The sequence below is a fragment of the Ochotona curzoniae genome, unplaced genomic scaffold (genome assembly GCF_017591425.1).
Source record: "Ochotona curzoniae isolate NIBS_2020 unplaced genomic scaffold, NIBS_Ocur_1.0 contig_4797, whole genome shotgun sequence".
NCBI lineage: Eukaryota > Metazoa > Chordata > Mammalia > Lagomorpha > Ochotonidae > Ochotona > Ochotona curzoniae.
This window is the reverse complement of record NW_024466390.1, coordinates 1,208,419-1,229,111: the sequence shown is the minus strand read 5'-3', so window position 1 is coordinate 1,229,111 and position 20,693 is coordinate 1,208,419. Positions and strand designations below refer to the sequence as shown.

General features: G+C 39.7%; 1 protein-coding gene across 1 annotated transcript in view; it reads left to right on the top strand.

The window, feature by feature from the left end:
* Positions 1-4,104: 4,104 nt before the first annotated feature.
* The window catches only part of KIF5B (kinesin family member 5B), a 38,587-nt gene continuing 21,998 nt past the window's right edge, over positions 4,105-20,693 (top strand). The window contains exons 1-8 of the mRNA XM_040988085.1: positions 4,105-4,635; positions 10,654-10,741; positions 17,383-17,456; positions 18,594-18,698; positions 19,212-19,260; positions 19,835-19,890; positions 19,981-20,068; positions 20,239-20,363. Coding sequence (XP_040844019.1) covers positions 4,510-4,635; positions 10,654-10,741; positions 17,383-17,456; positions 18,594-18,698; positions 19,212-19,260; positions 19,835-19,890; positions 19,981-20,068; positions 20,239-20,363 — 711 coding nt within the window. The 5' untranslated portion in view covers positions 4,105-4,509. The remainder of the gene's footprint in view (positions 4,636-10,653; positions 10,742-17,382; positions 17,457-18,593; positions 18,699-19,211; positions 19,261-19,834; positions 19,891-19,980; positions 20,069-20,238; positions 20,364-20,693) is intronic.

Here is a 20,693-nt window from a genome sequence, read left to right as displayed (position 1 = left end):
CTTGCATCTGTCTCATATCCCATAATGGAAACTCAACCTACATTTGCTGAATGATTAAACAGGAAAGAAGCTGACCTCTGTCGTAGTAATCTGAGCATGAAGTAAGTGAAGCCCTAGACAAGGAAGAGGAAGTAAAAAAAAGGAAAGGAACAGGTATCTTTTACACATTTCAAAAAAAGAGATGCTACATTTTCTTTTCCAAAAGCCTATTTTAAAAATTTCCCTTCATAAGAAAATTTATTTCATAAGAAATAGTCAGGTGCTGCGTAAGGGTATTTCTGTCAATGATAGATCACATGTAGATTACAATGCATCTGAAAACTTGCCATCTACAGTAGTATGACAGCTATCAAAATATAACAGAACACATTATTCACACGTTTGTGGGGATACTGGTGTAAACAGTCCTATTTTGCTGCTAGTTTTAGAAGTATAGCACAGGTGTTGGCTCAGTGGGATAGCATGCTAATTCTTAAGTCATAGTGTTGGCATATCATATGGCCTGTTCCCACCCATTCTACTTCTGATTCTGCTCCTTGTTAAAGGTCTGGGAAAGCACTGGAGGACGGTCCACATCCTTGGGCCCCCTGTACTCACAACAGTTTCCAACTTTGGACTGGTCCAGTTCTGCCATTTAGGACCATTTAGTGAGTGAACCAGGTGATGGAAGATTTCTGTCTTACCCTCTCTGTAACTTTTCATTTCAAGTAAAATAAATCTTTTTTAAAAAGAAGTATAGCACAGATATGCTGAATACATGATGTTTGGAATGATAATAAGCTACTATATTACTTGTTTATATATTTGCAATATCTTTTATAGTTGCTTTAGAGTATATGCCTACTTCTAGGAAAACAGTTCAACTAAAGCCTCAGGCAGGTCAGCTCCTACAGGATATTTTTCTTGAAGAACTTACAATGGAACAAGATGTGATGATAGAAGACAGTAAATTGAGGATCTTGACCTTGTGTAGACCTAGGCTAAGATGTATGTATTTCAATGTGTGCATTTTAAATAAAAATTTTCAATTTTATTTACATGAATAAATTTACTTAAATAATGTATGCCTTTTAAATAAAATTTTATTTCAATTTTATTGCATTTTAATGTATATATTTTAAATAAATTTTTTTTCAAAAATTGAAAACAAGGATCTATAAAAGGAAAACACTTTTGGACAGCTATACAGTTTGTATCTGTTTAAAACATTATTACAAAAATGTCAAAACTTTATAAAAGAATAAAACTGCCAAAAAGCTGTTACTGAAGAAATATAAAAATAAATTTAAACACACACATATATAAACATATACAAGCCTAAGCGTACGGTGTTAGCAAAGGCTACAGTGATGTATGCTCGTGTGCTAGACCTAAAAAAAATCACTTACTCACTGATTTGCCCAGAGCCACTTCTGGTCCTGCTATTGGAAAGGCAGATCAGATTATAGAAATATCTTCCAACTGCTGGTTTACTACAGAAATGGCTGCAATGGCCAGAGCTGAGCCAATCTGAAGCCAGGAGCTTCTTCCAGGTCTCCCATGAGCATGCAGGACCCCAAAGCTTGGGCCATCCTCTACTGCTTTCCCAGACCACATGCAAGGAGCTGGACAGAAAGTGAAACAACCAGGACTTGAACTGGCGTTGATATGGGATCCTGACACTTAAAAGATGAACATTTAGCCATTGAACCATTGCTCCGGCCCTTTACAGGCATACTTTTAAGTATTTTTATTATACTTTTCCGTGTTTACAAAATTATAATGAGTACCTACAGTATACAGTGCATTGACCTGTATACAAGATTGTAATCCAGAAGCCACAGGCTATGTGGTCTTGGTATACGGAAGGCCACGCTATCAGATGTGTGTAGAGACAATATGAGCCACTATGCAAATGTGCATTACTAATTATTGTCTTCAGTACTAAAATCAGTATTGACTTTATCTTTGACAGAAGGCGAATAGTAAACGAAAAACAACAAAAGTATTTTAAAGACTGGGGATTTACATTTTTGTTTCCTTTTTTCCCTTCTGAGAAGCTGAGGGAAAAAAAAGTGATATAAGAAGATGGGATTGTGGCTAGGATCCAGGTTTTTTTCCAATTACTTCCAGGGTGGATGAAGATGGAAAAAATTCAAGATATAAATGAAAATTTAGTTTTAGAGAGAGCGCGCGCACATTTTCTAGTGGTAATGATACAATCAGACACGATGGAGAACTATAATGGATTTGAAGTGTGAGAAAGTCACAATCTCTTCTTCATTCATTAGATCAGACTAGACTAAGAGACACATAGGAGGTTAACTGCAAAGTCAGGGCAGGAAACAAATATTTCTTTCAAGGACATGTAATATCCATAAAGTGTGATAACAACTTCCTTTTCATCAATTTTTTTGCTGAGAAATTTTGTTCTCTAAAACCACAGACCATCACAAACCACTGCTTCAGCAAATGCCATCAGCAAAAAGAAGCATCTCACTCTGGCCTGAGGAAGCTAAGACCTAGAGAAGCAGCCAGAGGTTTCCAGAAAAGGGGTTTTTCTTTATTAACTTGATATCACCCAAGGACAGGAACATCCTCTCCTCTCCAGTTCAAATCTTTTGCTGATACTCTGACTCAAAATGCTGCTTTGTCTGGAGCCTCTTAAAACACGGATTTGAACTTCACCCCAAACTCCTCCAAAGCCTGTGATATCTCCAGCTTACCTTGGCTGGGATGCTCCCAGGTTCCTGTGGTGTGAGTTCTCTCTCAGTGTAGTGGATCAATGAGTGTGAAACTACTGAACCATGCATCCTTCTTTTCTTTTTCTTAAGATTTACTTTACAGCCAGAAAGGAAGATATCTGAGAGAAGGAGATACAGAGATACAGAGAGACTAAGATCTTCTATCCACTGGTTCACAACCCAAGTGGCTGTAACTGTTGTAACTGAGCTGATCTGAAGCCAGGAGCCAGGGTTTTCTTCCTGGTATCCCACGCAGGTGCAATGCCCCAAGGCTTTGGCCTTCCTCACTGCTTTTCCAGACACAAGCAGGGAGCTGGATGGCAAGTGGAGCAGCTGAGCTGGATGGAAAGTGCAGTAGCTGGGATACCAACCGGAGCCCATATGGGATCTGGCGGATGTAAAGTTAAGATTTAGCCACTACGCAGTCGTGCCAGGCCCCGAACCATACATTCTTTTCTTAGGCTGACTTAATAAGCAACGGAGATTTTTGCAGACTAATTTTTCATCTCAACAACGAAAACGAGGGTGCAGAAGAAGAGTTGCTAATTGTTACGGCCATATTCCTTCTGAGGGCCAGAAGAGACATTTCTTCAGAGATACCTCCACGTGAGGACCCATTACAATGGTCTCATCTTCCAGATCGTCTTTGGCCTTGGTTTTCCTTCCACCAGTTCCATTAGTTCCCTTAGGCTTCTTCAGACCCTTAGACCCTACTGGGTCTTCTTTTCCACACATGGCTACCGAGTCTATAAATAAAAGTTCTCTCTTTACACACTTGGATATTGAGTCTCTGGTGGTCAACGTCCATAACACATTTTAACATCTCGCATCCGTCCTTCCTAATTCCTCACGTTTTGATGACAGGCCCTACGATCGAGTTTCTTCAGCTACCTTCCTCCTCCTCACGGGAAATGGCCTTTTCCTCCCATTTGTGTCTGCTCAACTCACTGAGGAGAAGGGGTAAGGCACAACGACTTCAACCAGAGAGCCAAGTCCCACCCTTTTTTCAAATCTTTTTTCAGAGCAACGTGTTCTGAAGGAGGACTGCCAGGGAACTTTTCATTGTCCTCCTCAGAACAAAAGTGAAAGGAAACGCTTCCTTAAGAAGAACTGGGTATTTCATTGAAAACAAGCTATAGCAGTAGGACGGTGGTTAGCGCTGCCGGTCCGGAGCCGCCGCCCGGCGTCACACAGCCCTTTAGCGAAGCTTTCCAGTCAAACTTGAATCCGCGACCCCGCCGGCTGACGGCGCGGCCCCGGCCCCCAGCGCGCGCGCTGATTGGCCGGCTGGGCCGCGGAGGCCCACCGCGCCTGCGCAGTCGCCGTTCCGCGCCGCCCAGTTGCCCATTTGCGGCCTCTGGAGGTGATCGGGCCGCAGCCGGCGAACCGGTCAGCGGGCAAACTAGTGGAAAGACGGGTGGGCCCGGGCTGGTCTTTCTGAGGAAGCAGGTGGGGTCCACATTCCGGAGTTCTTCCAGCACCCCGACGTCTGCGCAGGCCGGCGAGGGAGACCGTTCTTGAGGAGCCGCGGACGCTGTCCCCGGCTGCCGCCATGGCTGCCATGACGGGTCGGAAGTGAACCTCAGGGCGACGGCTGCCGGTGCTCGGAGCCCCCGCTTCTCCGGCCGCCGCCCCCGTGACCGCCGACTCTCACGGCTCTCGGGACCCCAGGCGCTCCGCGGCGGCGCCCGCCCCGCGCTCCCGACTTTTTTTTTTTTTTTTTTTTGGTTGCCGAGACTGAGCTGCGGGGAGTGGCCCCCGGCCTCGGGCCCCGGCTTCCACGAACATGGCGGACCCAGCCGAGTGCAACATCAAAGTAATGTGTCGCTTCAGACCGCTCAACGAGGCTGAGGTGAACCGCGGCGACAAGTACGTCGCCAAGTTTCAGGGCGACGACACGGTCGTGATCGCGGTGAGTGAGGGACCCCAGCTGCTCCAATGTCTGGCTGGGTGGGGAAGTGGCGGGGTGCAGACGGAGTGAGAAAGCAGGGCTGGGGCGGGGGGGTCCCCAGCCTGCCGGGGTGCACTGGGTGAATTCCAATCCCCGGGGCCCAGGGAGACTGGAGTGCCAGGGTCGCCCACTAAGCCGGGTGCAGGAAATCGCCCTATCCCAGCCCGGGATACCCCTACCTTACTCGGACCTGGGGCCCCGGAGCACCTGAGCTTGCCTATGCTGAATTCGATGCTTGGATGCTCCTGGCTTTGGGGACTAATTACTAAATGTACGTTTCACCACAGCTCCTAGAGTTCCCCAAAGTTGAGCCACAAAGTGATGGGCTACGAGACCAGTCCTTACCTTAAGTCGTTTACAGAGACAGAAAACCTGGATGTTGGAGCTTTCCCGAGAAGCTACAAGAGGTAGCTGAGTTGAATTGGGTCAAATAACATGCTCAGAAAGATCCAGAATCTCATTCTAACCGACTAGGAAAACAACGCATACAGCGTTAACTTGATATATCCAAGTATGGTGAAGGGGGAAAAAAAGCTTATAAAAAAAATAGATTGTGGACCTGCAGGCAGAACTGTGCCCCCTTAGGGTTTACCCATGCAGATTTTGCAGAGTTCGCTTTTACAAGGTGAATGTGCGGCTGGGAAAAGTTGTGAGGTCACCGACAGCTTCTGAGTGCTCCGACGTGAAGAGGTTGGGCCGGTTTTCTGGTAGTTCCCTGGAAACTCGCTCGCTATGAATGACATCATGCGAGGTGGAGAAGTTAAGCGGGTGCTCGTTTTCCTGCAGCCTGTTGTGTTTTGCAGGGGATCGGGAGAAGCTTGCAAGGCCTGCATTAGTTGACAGAACTTGAGGCCGTTCGTTCCTTGTGGTTTACTCAACCTCACCGGTGACTGACCCGACAAATCACCCCCCCACGCTATATTAAGCCTCTCATTTCTCCAGATTTTTGTGTGTCTTTACACAAATCTCTTGTTTCACTATGGTTCTTTGTGTTGGACTGCCAAAATTTAGGATTCATAAACTGGATTAAGGTTGAATGGGAAGGGAACCTTTTGTTGTGCCCCAAATATGACATAAAATATGAAGAGAGCTAAAAGAAAATGGAGCAATTACCACGGGACCCATGCATTTATTTTAGGTTGTTTCCTTTGGAAAAGTTAAATGTGTAAGTTTTGTTTTTGCTTCAGAATTTTCTCTAGTACTATTGAGAGCACATTTACAAGATAGTAGAAATAATGGATAGGTGATTGATTTTTCAGCAATCAAAGCTTTGTGAACCTTTAGGTAAATTGGTAAGAGTTTAGTCTGGTGCTTTATAAGCACAAATACATTACTACTAAGTGACAGTCTTAAAAAATATAAGGGAAAATGTCTAGTTCATGATTTTCAGAAACTAGTTAGTTACGTATATAGCCAGGTTAGTGACATGGAAGTCTGGTAAATGAATTAATTTTAAATGGTTGTTTGGGAATTCAAAAGAGGCAGTTAGGAGGAGTGAAATTAGAAAATCATCTTTTGGTTTGTTTTGTTCTCTTATTGGATTCTGATTACTGCAGTGCAGCTTTTAAAACTAATGATCTTAAACATGATTTCAGAACATTTTGTACAGTCTTCTGGTTTTAAAGTATTTTAGCTTATGCTGTTACTGAATTACAAGCATTATCAGTGCTCAAAGACTTTTGCTTTTCTTCCAATTTCAGTTCTTGATACTTTGTTCAAACTTTTCCCTGTTAAGTCTTTCATACTTTTTTCTCTCCGTGTTGTATAGCTTTTAACTTATTTGTGATTGAAGTGTTTGGTAAGTGCTAAAAATATCCCTTGAAATGAATCAAATGAATATCCTGAGTACAAATATAGCTCACATATTTATTTTAAGTTAGAAAACCTGGTATTCACAAGGCAGAGAAGATGAGGGAACCAACTCATGTAGTTCATATGAGCTTACTAGAAATTGTAAAAATCAGTTATTTATGTATATATGCATCATAAAAGTAGTATACTTGCACATTTGACTTTTCAGTATCACTGCTAATCTTTAATCCTTATATGGCATACTGTAGTGGGACTGCTGGAACTAAAAACAGGCTCCTGTGGTTCATTGATATTGGAAGGAAATAAAGCCAATTAGATCATCTTGCTCAGTTGCTTGCCCAAAGCAAAACATGATTTCTCATGTCGAGTCGATAAGGATTTTGCCTTGGAGTTATCATCTATAATTTTACAGTTGTAAAGAACTAGTCCACAATCAGCACTTAAGGAACAAAAATTCTGACAAGATACAGTCTTGTGAAAAGATCACTATTTAGAGTTTAGACAAAGATGTGTCCTTGCTGACAGGGTGTCCTTCATATCCAAATTTGGTGTTGAGCCTGCTCTGTGCAAACTCAGATGCTATCACTTTGCTTGATAAATCTTAGGCATGGCTGCAGTTCAGATGAACTTCACTCCTGCTTGGTCTGTTCCCTTGAAACCCAAGTGGGATGTGAATGCATGCAATTTGGAGTTTGTAAAATTGAAGTTGGAAACTGAGTGTTTTTGAAGATGCAGATAGTTAGACATAATGTGCACTTCCAGGCTAAGAACAAGGTTTTTAAAACCAAGACACCCAGATACTGAGTTTTTATTTTTACAGTCTTTTTCAAGCAGTGTTGTAACCTGTAAAAATAGTCACTCATTTCCAGCTTATTTTGTTTGTGTTATCTTTTAATCATTGTCATATTGTCATTTTGTTTTAGTAAGGGTGTGGTGATTGCTATATTTGCCATGAGGTGTTGCTAGAGTAAACAGCTACTTTTGAGGTGGCTATTGCCCATTATTTCAGGCACATGTCTTTGTAAGGCAATATTTTTAAATTCGTGTAAAAATTAAGATGTGGCAATACTCAGTAGTGTTATTATTATTTCTATGTGTTTTTCATTAGTAAGATTTTTGCTTATTTTGGACGCTTTGCATTGGTTCCCTTACTATTTTCTATTGACTAAATTGTTTCTTGTAGGCATAATTAGAATTGCCCGTTGTTTAACTTCTACTTTGATATTTTCTGCATGCCCGTTATTCAGTGTATATTCAGGCTAGTTGCCATTGCTTGGCTTCTTTACCAGGTTGTGAGGTCTTTAAGCCTAGAGACCGCCTGATTGCAGTCAGTTAACAGTACCTGATGAGCTATATTACATCCTGCTATATTATAGCTTCTGACCTTAGTCAACACTACCCAGCCTTGTCCTGTATTTACTTGTCAAGCCCTATAGTTTTCAGTATTCTTAAATTGCATTGTTCATCTATAGTGTCTGCTATCATACAGTAACTAAAGAAATGTTTGCAGGATGGATAAAGAAGGAAATTGCTTTCTCTTTGCATGGGAAAGCTGTTATTAGCTTGGTTTATCTCTGGATGGTGATGGTTATTTTCATGTGTTTGCTTTCAGAATTTTTCACCATGTATGGGCCCTGAATAACCAATGAAACGTAATCCTTTTTAGCCACACTTGAATCTTAATGTCTCATAGTCTCTTAACAAAGAATACTTGTATGTATATCATAGCTAAAGAATGATCTGACATTGATGACAAATTAAATTGATGGTAAAGTGGGGTCATCTTAGTATATTCATCAAAAATGCTTTCGACTGCAAAGGGAAAACAAGTAAGAACCTTGAATAAGAAGTTACTTTTCTCATGTAACAAAAAAACCCTGATTCTGTTACCCTGTGGTCCTTAGCAGAAGAAGCTGTTGACTTTTCATCACCATGTTTGCAGGATTAACGCAGCAGCTCTCCATAGTCACTGCAGGAGCAGAAGGGGCAGTTTCAGCTGAGATAGCCCCTTCCATTGGAAAAACAACCCCATTCTCAGTGACCTCCCCACAGGCTTCATACTATCCAGAGCTGGGTGTTATGACCACTGGTTCCCGGGAGACTAGACCAACAGTGGGAGGCAGCAGGGGAAAGGGAATTTGGGGGATTGTGAATATTTGCTTCATACTTAACCGTTATTCCAAGCTTTGGGGAGGGTAACTAGAGATTCTGAAAAATTTGTCTTCATCCCAGAGCTAGGAAGTACTCTATAGTGTTAAGGTTTTTCTTCCACCCCCAGTTTGTGTTTGTTTGATATAAGGCATGTATTGGTTTTCTGTCACTGTAAGTTGTTTGTGGAGAAGTTGATTTGGTTCACAGTTCTGTGGGGTTAGAGTCCAGACTGCAGAGTGCAGGCTTCCTGAGGTTCCCTCTTGGCAGCATCACCTCCCAGTGGATAGCAACTACACGAGCGAGCCGGTTACGCCTGGATGCAGGAAGCAGAGAAGAAGGGGGGGAGTGTACAGACTTAGCTCTGTGTGTAACCAGCCTCTGGAGAGAACAAACTCTGGGGGATCTCAGGAGAACTGCTCAGCGCTGATGACCTAATGCAACAGCATCTGTAATACGCCATCCTGGGGGACCATGCCCTCCACACCGGGACCCTAGGAAGACAGGATTGGTGTAATAATAGACTTCCTTTCCTTTAGAAGAAACTAAAAAAGTAGACAGAAGCTTAGAAATACTTAGACACCACTTGCCTCTTGGTTTCTTCAGATGCTTCCCCTTGATGTCCGATTATTAGATTGTCCTCGCCTGCATTTAAATTTACTCAGGTCTTGCCTACTTTTTTTTTTTTTTTTTTTTTTTTAGGAAGCTTTAGACTCACAGCCAGATTTTCTTTTCTGCTTGGTTACCTCCCAGTCTTTTGTCAGGCGGTTGCAGTCTGACCTTTGTCATTGGATACTTTTCAGTTGTGTTCTGACCTCCTTAAAAATTCTTTTGGCTTCCATGGAAACTATTCTGATTTTTTCTGTTTTTTGCCTCTGGTTTCTTCTCACACTGTATAAATACTTGTCTAAAGGTTGTCCCAGGATCCTTTTAGGGAGTCTGTGAGGTAAAAACTGTTTTCAAAATAAAGTACTGTCTTTTTTACTGTGTTGATATTTGCATTTAATCCTTACTTTTTTTGAAATTTAATTTCCTTTGATTTCCTGAATACTGCAAACTCCTTTCTGCCTCATAATTTTCAGGCATCTTTTTTCTAACGCCTGTTTTTCCATGCAAAATCTCCCTCCTCCTATTTAATACTGAAGGGCGTGACAGAGACTGAATGCTGTTTACTCACGTTTTAAATTTTCCCCAAGCATCCCTCTGCAAGAGTGTTTCCTGATACTGTTCTCTTCTCCCCTAGATTCTGTCTCTCAGACTTGGCAGAGCTGTTTGGTCATACTCATTTGCATGTGTCTGTCACTTAACTGTCTAATTTTGACTCCACTTTTACTTAGCTTCACAAACATAAACAGTGAATTTGTCATTCTAGCATGGTGTTTTACATCTGTAATATTTATGAAATGAAGAAGGAAAACTTGACAGAATCACCTGAAAAATTCAGTGGACTAGCAGAAAGAGGCCTGAATTTGAAATTCATTTTACCATTAGCAACTTTTATGCTTTTCAGGATGCTAGTCTCTTATTGTGAAAAAGACGTTAGTATTGGAAAATCTCAGGGAACCTAATGGAAAATGAAATTCAATGACACTTTTTTAACCGAGAAAAAATTGAAATCATTGCATTGTGTTTTCATAATGCACATATTTCATGAGTGTTTGAAGACGCCTTATAGAATCTCAGTGACTAACACAGCGGATATTCATTTTAAAAAAGAATGCAATCTGCCATATTTAAGTGGCTGTTGCAGCAGTGTTCATTGTAATTGCTATTGTCGGCCCTGGGAATATAGCAGAATACACTAGATTTTCTTGTTTTTGTGCAATTTATCCTGCTGGACTTGTACATGGTGACCCCCAAAGTTCCATGCTCTCAAAAGAATCAGTCACATGAAGTGATGGTAATCAATACACTTTTTCTTTTTGAAGATTTAATACCTGATAGTGTATTTTAGGGAACTTAGAAATACTGGCTCATGTTTAATAATGTAACTGAAACACTTTGGTTTTTGTTTTTCAGTCCAAGCCTTATGCGTTTGACCGGGTGTTCCAATCAACCACATCTCAAGAACAAGTATATAATGACTGTGCAAAGAAGATTGTTAAAGGTAAATATATGTAACCTGTTGTCTCGATAGTAAGTAGAATTTCATTAGTGATCTTCCTCCCTCAATAATTACCTTTTTTTCTTAATGTCCCATTCTTCTAAACTAGTTGCAAACCAGTTTGAATTATTAAAAGGTCACCACTAGTAAGTGTTACCCAAATTCAATTATTTGATTATATGTGGGATCTACTAGGGGTGTTATAGGAATTACATTACTTATTTGTTCTTGAAAGATGCATTTCTATTAGGTAATCCTAGGAGAATTGTATTTGTTCCCCTAAAGACTTAAGGTAAGTAGAGGAATGCTTTCAGAATTTAATAGAGGTTGCTAAAGGTGAGAAGGATGCACTCCAGTTAATACTATTCACTTACTGGGATATTTTCTAAAACCTTATAACTCTAGAGCTGGAGAAATTATCTGGAGGTACTGCATAGTTACTATAAAGTTTTCTTTTATTAAAGGAATTTTAACATTTAAATAGCTACTTATGATTTATTCCATTTTTTTACAACTCTTGATGTTTAAACATGCTTTTTAGATTGAGGCAAAATCTGTCTAGCAGCAGTCAGTAGATTAGAGGAGTTGGAATTTAGTATAAAAGTAGGAGTTAGGGTTAAGCAGGAGCACATCCTAGTAATAGGAGAGTTTCTGTTTGATAGATCAATGCAAATGTTCTATTCATGTTGATTACATGCTGTCTGTGATACAGGAGGGATAGTCATCGCTGGGTCAGAAGCAGGAAGGAAATAATGGGAAAAATATGTAAAATGATGAATTAGGGTAACTTAGCAGTGGTGTCAGGCAGCATTAAGGACCCACTTGAGGTTAGCTGTCAGAATTGAATCGATCCATTTGGAGTCTTGTTAGGTGCATACAAGAAAGAGAAGGGCTGGAGAATTGAGGATATAATTGAGAGAGTGATTATAGTGGCAAACCGTGACTGCCTTCCCAGATCACAGGTAGGGAGCTGGATGGGAAGCATAGCAGCTGGGATTAGAACCAGCGCCCATATGGGATCCCAGTGTGTTCAAGGTGATGAATTTAGCTACTAGGCTAGCACGCTGGGCCCCAGACATAGATTTAAAGAGAGAGATGGCATTGTGGGTTGGTGCTAGGTATGAGAATAGGTGACCTTTGAAATACATTGTTGAATAGGGACAGTTGTTAGTCAACAGATTAGACAAGAGTCCATGCTTAGAGACTCTGACATTGGATTTGATGTACACACTGCTAGAAAGCAAATAGTGTTTTCTGGACTCTTAGCAGTCAGCTGAGGTTGCTCTAGTTTACGTATAGGGCTATTGCTGTCCCCTTTTTGTAGATTCATTAGATCGAATTGTTTCTTTCAAGCAAGGTTCCCTACTTGTGTTGTTTTGAACTCTGTGTGAGTGATTTCCGTAAGTTTGTTTGCACTGAATTAGTTTTGTCATTTTTTCAGTGCCTTCGCATACCAGCCATCCTACCATGCCCTGGTAGGTTCTGTTGGTTGTCTGCGTGGCTTCCTGACCTGCGTTGTCTTTCCCTGTATCTGCCTTTGATTTTTCCAGATGCAAGCTGCCATGTATTTATTTTAGGTCTTCTGTTCCTTTAGAATCTGAGAGAACTTTAGTTATGGAAAGTAGAATTAAAGGTTTATTTTGCTGCAAAACAAACTGAAATCCATGCAAATAGAGATCTTCACAAAGTTTATGAAAAATGCATGTGAGGGAAAAACTAAGGATGTACTTCAAAAAATTTTAAAATTTCACTATCTAATTTAGCATTTTTTGAAGAGATTTATTTTTTTATTGGAAAGTCAGATATACAAAGAGGAGGATCTTTTGTTCACTGGTTCTCTCCCCAAATGGCCACAACAGCCAAAGCTGAGTCAATCTGAAGCCAGGAGCCAGGAGCTTCTTCCAGGTCTCCCATGTGGGTGCAGGGTCCCAAGGCTTTGGGCCATTCTTGATTGCCTTCCCAGGCCACAAGCAGGGAGTTGGATGGGAAGCAGGGCTGGTAGGACACAAACTGATGCCTATATGGGGTCTCGGCGCATACAAGGCAAGGACTTTAGCTGCTAGGCTACCGTGCCAGACCCCAATGTTTTCTTTATTTTCTTTGTATCTGCAATGCAGAGGCAGACAGCTTAATGTTTATCTGCTAGTTCATGCCTGCCCTGACTATCTGTGATAGCCAATGCTGAGCTAAGCCAAACCAGTAGATTGGAATTCCACCTGGGTTTCCCACAGGTGAGGCAGAGATGTCAATACAAGAGCCGTCATTTGTTGTCTCCCAGGGTGTAGGTTAGCAAAAAGCTGGATCGGAGATGGTGTCGCTAGAACTTGAAGTAGACACTCTGGAAAGGGGTGTGGGTGTCACAGTTAGTGGCCTTATTTGTTACCCCAAAATGACTGCTCCTCGAATATTTTTGGCACCAATTCCAACTTGCTTGTGGTATCTTTGTCTTACGTACAGTGCTTAAGAGTGTGTCTCTGTAGTCAGGGCTTTGGGGTTTGTTACAGCTCCACCTTACTAGGTGTGAAGCTCTAGATGCCTCAGTGTCCTAGTTTGTAAGGTGAGACTCATGATCATACCTGGCATTCTGTGATGATTGAATACATTAATAATAGGAAAGGCATTTGGTACCTGCACATTCCCCTGCTCCTCACGCCCTTCCTCCTCGCTAGTTTATTTGAAAGGCAGAGGGACTAAGACCATTTACTGGGTCACCACCCAGATGCTTGCAATAGCCAGGAGCCTGGGACTTTGAAAGTTCTCAGGTATTAGCAAAAATTTTATGTGACAACTTCTTCTCTGTAGTCTTTCCGTAAATGTACACTTTACTGATGAGACACTCAAGTTCAGAGAGATTAAATGACTATTAAAAGATGACGCGCTCACCAGCTGTTTTTGGGGGGTTTCTTTCATTTGTGTATTTTGTTTATAAAATTTGAAAGCTTATAGTTGGCTCGTCTCACAGGAACGACTAAAGTGTGTATTAACAGGGGAAGGAGGTTTAGGACAGTTCTGTGTTAGTGCTGGCTGTGACCATGGAATGAGCGCTGGGGACCGAGAGTGCAAGGCTCCGTGCTGAGACTTAGAGACAGTCGTGATCTCCAGCTACGGTGCTAAGTGTTGTGAGTAAATGCAGAAACATAGAGGATGGAACTTGTTCCCAGGTTTGTGTGGGCTGTTTGCTAAAGGGAGCAGCAAAACCTAGCTAATCTTAAAAGGCCGCACAGAGTAGGATTTATCATTTCCACCATCAAAACAGCAACAATGAAGATGAAAGAGTACCTGCTTAAGAGACTTGCATTTAATTATGTAACTTTTTTCTCAGGAAAAATGTCACATTTAGTTTCAGTTAATGATACTGTGTGCATGGTGAAGTGTTTAGGTGAAAGTATAATAAAATGATTAAAAAGTTAGTGGTAGAACCTTGGTGTTGATGAGCGTGATCACTTACAGTTCAGTTTTTCTGTACATTAGAAGTTTTTAAAGATTTATTTGAAAAGTAGAGGCAGAGAATCTTCCAGCTGCTGATTCACTTTCCAAATGGCCACAGCTGCCAGAACTGAGCCATTCTGAATCCAGGAGCCAGAAACTTTTACCTGCTATGTGGATGTAGGATCCCAAGGACTTGGGCCATTCTTCATTGCTTTTCCAGGCCATCGGCAGCAAACCGGATTGGCCAGGAGACATAACCTACTGTGCCATGGTACCAACCCATGTACTTTCAAATTTTTTATAATGTAGAGATAAAATCACCACAGAAAACCATATGGAGATGGGGGGAAGTGATTATAGTTGGTCCTCTGTATCTAGGGTTCTGCATCTGTAAATATGTACAGTGAAAGTACTCCAAAAATGCTTCAGTACTCAACAGGTAGTTTTATTTTAATTTTATTTGCCCTGTTCTTTTAATATTAACCATGGAATGCAATAGAACAAAGGCCACTGACGTTTAAAGTTAGTGTTTGCTTCTGGGAGCAGGAAGTAACTTTAAGCCAGAGATTGTTTTTCTCCTTGTCATTATTCCCTGAGCAATACATTATGTTCAGTTAAAATTATTTTTATTTGAAAGGCAGATTTACAAAGAGTGGAAAGGCAGAGAGAGAGAGAGAGATCTGGCTGCTGATTCATTCTCTAAATGGCCTTACCGGCTAGAGCTGAGCCAATACAATGCCAGGAGCTTCACTGGGTATTCCATGTGGGTATCCATGTGGGAGCCATCCTGCGCTACTTTTCCAGGTCATTAGCAGGGAGTTGGATCAGAAGTGGAACAGCCAGGACTGGAACTGGCACCCATATGGGATGCTGGCACTGTCCCCCCCAATCTCCGAGAAATGTATGAGAGATTTTATCTAGAGTGTGTCAATACTTCTGAATAGAGAATCCGTGTATCCAAGGAGTTTGATATCCTGAGGGCTTCTGAAACCAATCCCCTCATGATACCAGAAGATGACCATGTTCCTAATGGATAAAAATGTTACTGCTGTAAGGATGGATAGTTTAACTAGAAATCACCTTTCCTAGTTCTGTTTCCTGTACACAGAGCTGAGCCTCTGTCTTAGTGGGTGTTCAGTAACCTTTGAATGTTGACTATTCCATAATCTCTGTAAATATTAAGGTTCTAAAGTTAGCCTTGAAGTGTCACATATGAGCCTCTGTATATAATTTTATATAGCGCAAATATACTTTGAGAACTTTTAACAAATATTTACTCAATATACCTATTGTAGTAGCCGGACAATTGGGTCTCAGTGTGAATGGGCCTTTTTAAAAAAAAACAAAGAGCCAGCTTGTTGGCAGGCTGATCCTTGGCCTGCAGCACCAGCATCCCGTATGGTCACCAGTTCTAGTCTTGGCTCTCTTCACTTCTAATCCAGCTCCCTGCTTATGGCTTGGGAAGGCGGCAGAGAATAGCCCAAGTCCTTGGGCCCCTGCACCCATGTGGAAGACTTGGAAGAAGCTCCTGGCTCTTGTTCTCTGGCTTTAGATTAGCTCAGCTCTGGCTGTTGTGAACCAGCAGATGGAATACTTCTTTCCATCTCTCTTCTCTGCAAAATCTACAATTCAAATGAAAATAAATAAATCTTGTTTGAAAAAGCTAACAAAAATTTGCTTTTTCTATGCTTTTATTTTCTGTGACTGATTAAATAATCTGAAGCAGAGAATATGGCACAAATTATGGTAAATGAAGGAAATAGGTCTAATACTTTTTTTATATATATATTTTTATTGGAAAGGCAGATCAGATTTATGGAGAGAAGGAGAGAGAGATCTTCCATCTTCTGGCTCACTCCCCAAATGGCCACAATGGCTAGATCTGAGCTGATCTGAAGCCAGGAGCCAAGAATGTCTTCCGGGTCTCCCACGTTGAGTGTAAGGTCCCAAGTCTTTGAGGCGTCCTGGACTACTTTCCCACGCTACAGGCAGGGATCTGGATGGGAAGTAGAGCAACTTGGACAAGAACCTGCACCCATATAGGATGCTGATGCTTGCAAGCCAAATATTTAGCCATTGAGCCATCACATGAGGCCTGGTCTATTGCTTTATTTTCCCAGATGATTTCTTTTGAATTAGTGGAAGAACTTGGCCATCATTGTAGATGTGATTTGTGCTTTTCTTCTTAAAATATTCCCAGGGAAGTTAAGTATTAATGTCTTTTTCTGATAAGTAACTGTTTCTCTAGGAAATACGGTATCTAGTTAATTGTGGCCATGTTGTATTCTCTCTTTTTTTTTCTTTTATAAATAATAAAAATAGGAGCTAGTTTTCTCTCTGCTTTACTTTCTACTCTAGAGTGTGTTGCAACTCTTTATTTTGATTTTTGTAACCTAAAAACAAAAAGCAAAGCAAATCCCCTAAAAGTGGAAATAAAATGTCACCCTGTTTGGTTACTGTCTTTTTTTTTTTTTTCTTTTTTTAAGGCATCTTTTAAAATATATACCTAATGGCAAATCTTGGAACAATAAGTCAGGAAAGTTTAGCCTGCCAAAACTTTCTGAATGATTTGAAATAAGATTGAACATGTTAATATATTTTATGGGTGGGGTTAAGAGGAAAGTAGTACAGGTTTGTGAAGTCTAGCCAGTCATGTCTGTGTGTTAAATTGGCAAAAGATTTTTTACTTTTATGTCCCATAAAGCTTTGAAGTATAAATATAATGACATTTGAGATGTCCTTGATAAGAGATGGTTGATTATAAACCTTGGGATTTAATTTGCTTCTAAATTAACCACAGAAAGTAATCTGAGCCCGACAGAAAGTGATTGCTTAGATGGGTCATCACTAAAATTACTGCTAAAAATACATTCTGTATTTCCTTTATGTACTAAATTTTGACAAACTGTTTCATTTTAATATTAAAAAAAATGTGAATCTGTCCACAGATATTTTACTCAGATTTAAGTTGGTATGAATTAGGAACAGGGTTGTGTGTGTGTGGGGAATGGAGGAGGGCAGGAAGATTCTTTTTTAAGTTGCTGATGGTAATTGTGACATTTCCCTATAGGGAAATTTTATTAAATTCTTAGGTTATTTCATCCAATAAAAATAATAAAAATAAATCTTTAAAAAAAAATTCTTAGGGTATTTCATATGAAATTGTTACTTAGGGGAAAATTCCCTGTAGTATCAAATGTCTATTTGTTTTATAGATGTGCTTGAGGGATACAATGGAACAATATTTGCATATGGACAAACATCGTCTGGGAAGACGCACACAATGGAGGTAACATTTTACAAACCAAACTTCTGTGTGCTTTTTTTTTTTTTTGAAGACTACTAATTTAAAAGGCAGAGTTAGATTGAAAAAGGGAGATAGAGACATCCTACAAAAACTTGGTCGTTCTCTAAATGCCTATAACAGTTAGGGCTGGGCCAGGCCAAGGCAGGGGCCCCAGCACCTGGGCCATCTTCTGCTGCTTTCCCAGGGGCTTTAGCAGGGAGCTGGGTCCCAAACAGAGCAGACCTGGACTCATGCTCAGAGGATTCTGACATTGTGTGTGCACCGTGACACCAGCACTAGATTTATTATGCTTATACAAATGCTCATGCTTAGTGTTTGTATTTGGTGTTGTTTTTTGTCATATAAATAATATAGAAGTAACTTCGTTTTTGGAATCTGAATCTTAAGTTTGAATGCAAAGAATGTATTTGAGAGCATATGTTGCTTTATGTTGTTGACCACAAATGTGGATATTTTAGAATTAAATGAAATGATAAATTCCTCTTATGGGAAAGTTTGAATGCATGTCTGTGATTGATTCTATACAGAGTAATACATTTTTTTCTTCTTGAGTTCTCTCCCCTTGAATGCCAGCCACACTTTGCTAAAAGAATGTTATTACGATGATCAGTTAATAATGGATGGGGAGCTGCTGTTCGGTTTGCTTGTAGAAAACAGCCTGCGATCTTCCACTGCTGCAGAGATTCTGCTCTATCAGGGGTTTGGGTGGTGTTTGTAAAGTTGATGCTTATTTTGATGTGGCTCCTATTACTCTGTTCACAGAGAGTAAAGACACTCCTAGCATTTGCCTGAGTTTTATTTGAAGTAAAAGGAACAAAGAAAATTTATAGGGAGAAAAACTGGAACTCTGGAAACTTATTGCTCCTTTTACATGCCTGGTTAATCCAAATGTAGTAATTAATTGAATAATTAGCAGCACTTGGAAGCCCCAGTGGTTGGCGTATATTGTATTATGTAAATAATGGTTGAATTGGTTCCTTTAGATATTCGTAGAGCTGTTTCCATGAAAAATAACAGTTCCCATCTTCTACTGATGACTAAGTAGCCAGTAGAAATGGTTTATTTTTACTTCATATTTTAAAATTTGTTTAAAATTTAAAATTTTATTTTTTTATTCAGGGTAAACTTCATGATCCAGAAGGCATGGGAATTATTCCAAGAATAGTGCAAGATATTTTTAATTATATTTACTCCATGGACGAAAATTTGGAATTTCATATTAAGGTAAGAGTTACCAGGACTTAAGCTGGCACCCCTGAAACAGATGTTGGCATCCCAAGCAGCAGCTTTACCTGCTGTGTCTCAGTTTTGCTCCTAAAATTATAGTTATGGACATGCGTAGTTGAAAGATATTAGTGTTAGTAGACCTGGGTTCTTACTCAGCTACTAGTAGTTGGCTAAGTCTCTCTTGTCTTTAACAGACTCTTTTTCCCAGTAAAATGTAGCCGTTTGTTTTACCCCAGATCTAGAAGATTCTTCCTACACTGAATTAGTCTGATTGATTTTAGAGAAGCTGTGTAACAGACCTACTTTTAATTTTAGTTATTTAAGCAGGTTAGCCAATTATATCCTCCAACTAGAGTGTGTGAAATGTGAGCTGTGGTTGATTGGTCACTAGCTCTGTCCTGCTTAGACAGTACCTGGCATTCAAATGTCATAAATATTTAGTGATGCGTGAATAAGGTGTTTTGTTATTTTAACTAATTGATCTTTTTTACTTTTTTATTTGCCATTTAGGTTTCATATTTTGAAATATATTTGGATAAGATAAGGGACCTATTAGATGGTAAGTTAAATTCATGTTTTTTTTTATTATTTTAGACAGTGCTTGCTACTTCCTTTTTTAAGTAATAGGTATGAGATTCTTTCTAGTAGCTTAGGTAGAACTGAGTTAAACTTCATAGATATTAAATTTTTAAAAATTGCATACTTATTGATACATAATTTGTCTAAGGTGCGTATTTATAACTGCTTGGTAAGAAGTAGTTATTGTATGAAGAAGGAGTTGGAGAACCCAGACACTGAGCTTTTGCTTCCCCCTGAAGATCTAACTTACATCATTTGTCTGTTAGATACATTTTTCAGGCAAACCTTGGAACCACTCAAGCTTAATGTTTTTGTTTATAGAATATAGGCGGCTGAAGGTGAAGGGGATCTAAAACTCTATTGTGCATTCATTGGTTTCTGTTTAAAACTACTAAGATGATTACAAGGTCTTGCTTTAATAGTGGTGTTGGGTTTTTTTGTTTGTTTTTCCTGTTGACTTACTATTATTTGACTGCTTGGGGAAGCTGTCAGTTCAGTTTCATAACAAATGTTAAATTTTAGAAGGATTTGCTATTGTTATTTTTCTTTTTCAGTTTCAAAGACCAACCTTTCAGTTCATGAAGACAAAAACCGAGTCCCTTATGTAAAGGTACTTACAAAATAATGATGACTATTAGCAAAGCCCTGTAATATAATTTTTAAAGGATACTGACATGCTTTTTGAAAAATTATTTCCTAGGGGTGCACAGAGCGTTTTGTATGTAGTCCAGATGAAGTTATGGATACTATAGATGAAGGAAAATCTAACAGACATGTAGCAGTTACAAGTAAGTATTTAGCATTTGTTAAGATATAATAAAATGGCTTTATATTCTTAAAAGACACTAAAATAACTGGCTATCCTTATTTACAATTAAGAATTTTACAGAAAAATTCTTTAGGGAAGTGACTAGTAGGGAAGAAGCCTTATTATATTTCTTGTGTCATTTCATTGCAGATATGAATGAACATAGCTCTAGGAGTCACAGTATATTTCTTATTAACGTGAAACAAGAGAACACACAAACGGAACAGAAGCTGAGTGGAAAACTTTATCTGGTTGATTTAGCTGGTAGTGAAAAGGTAAAATCTTCATATATTCTGATAAGAATATTTGGACTCATAAGGTTACCTTGAATTAAGGTTTACATGTAATATATAAAAGTTTTTAATTAGATTTATCTGGCAGTTATAATTTGATGTCTATGCTTTATGATTACATAAACAGAATTACCAACTCCTAATTACTTCTGTTGGCAATATTTGGTTCAACCACTAAGTGCTGCCTTTGACTTGAGATCTATGTTTTTAATTAAAACTTGTTCCGGATATTTGTTAAAATAGTGTCTCTTTTCTAATATATGGTACCGCTCTTAAAATTTAATTATTTGAAAGTTTTTATCATGCTTTTAC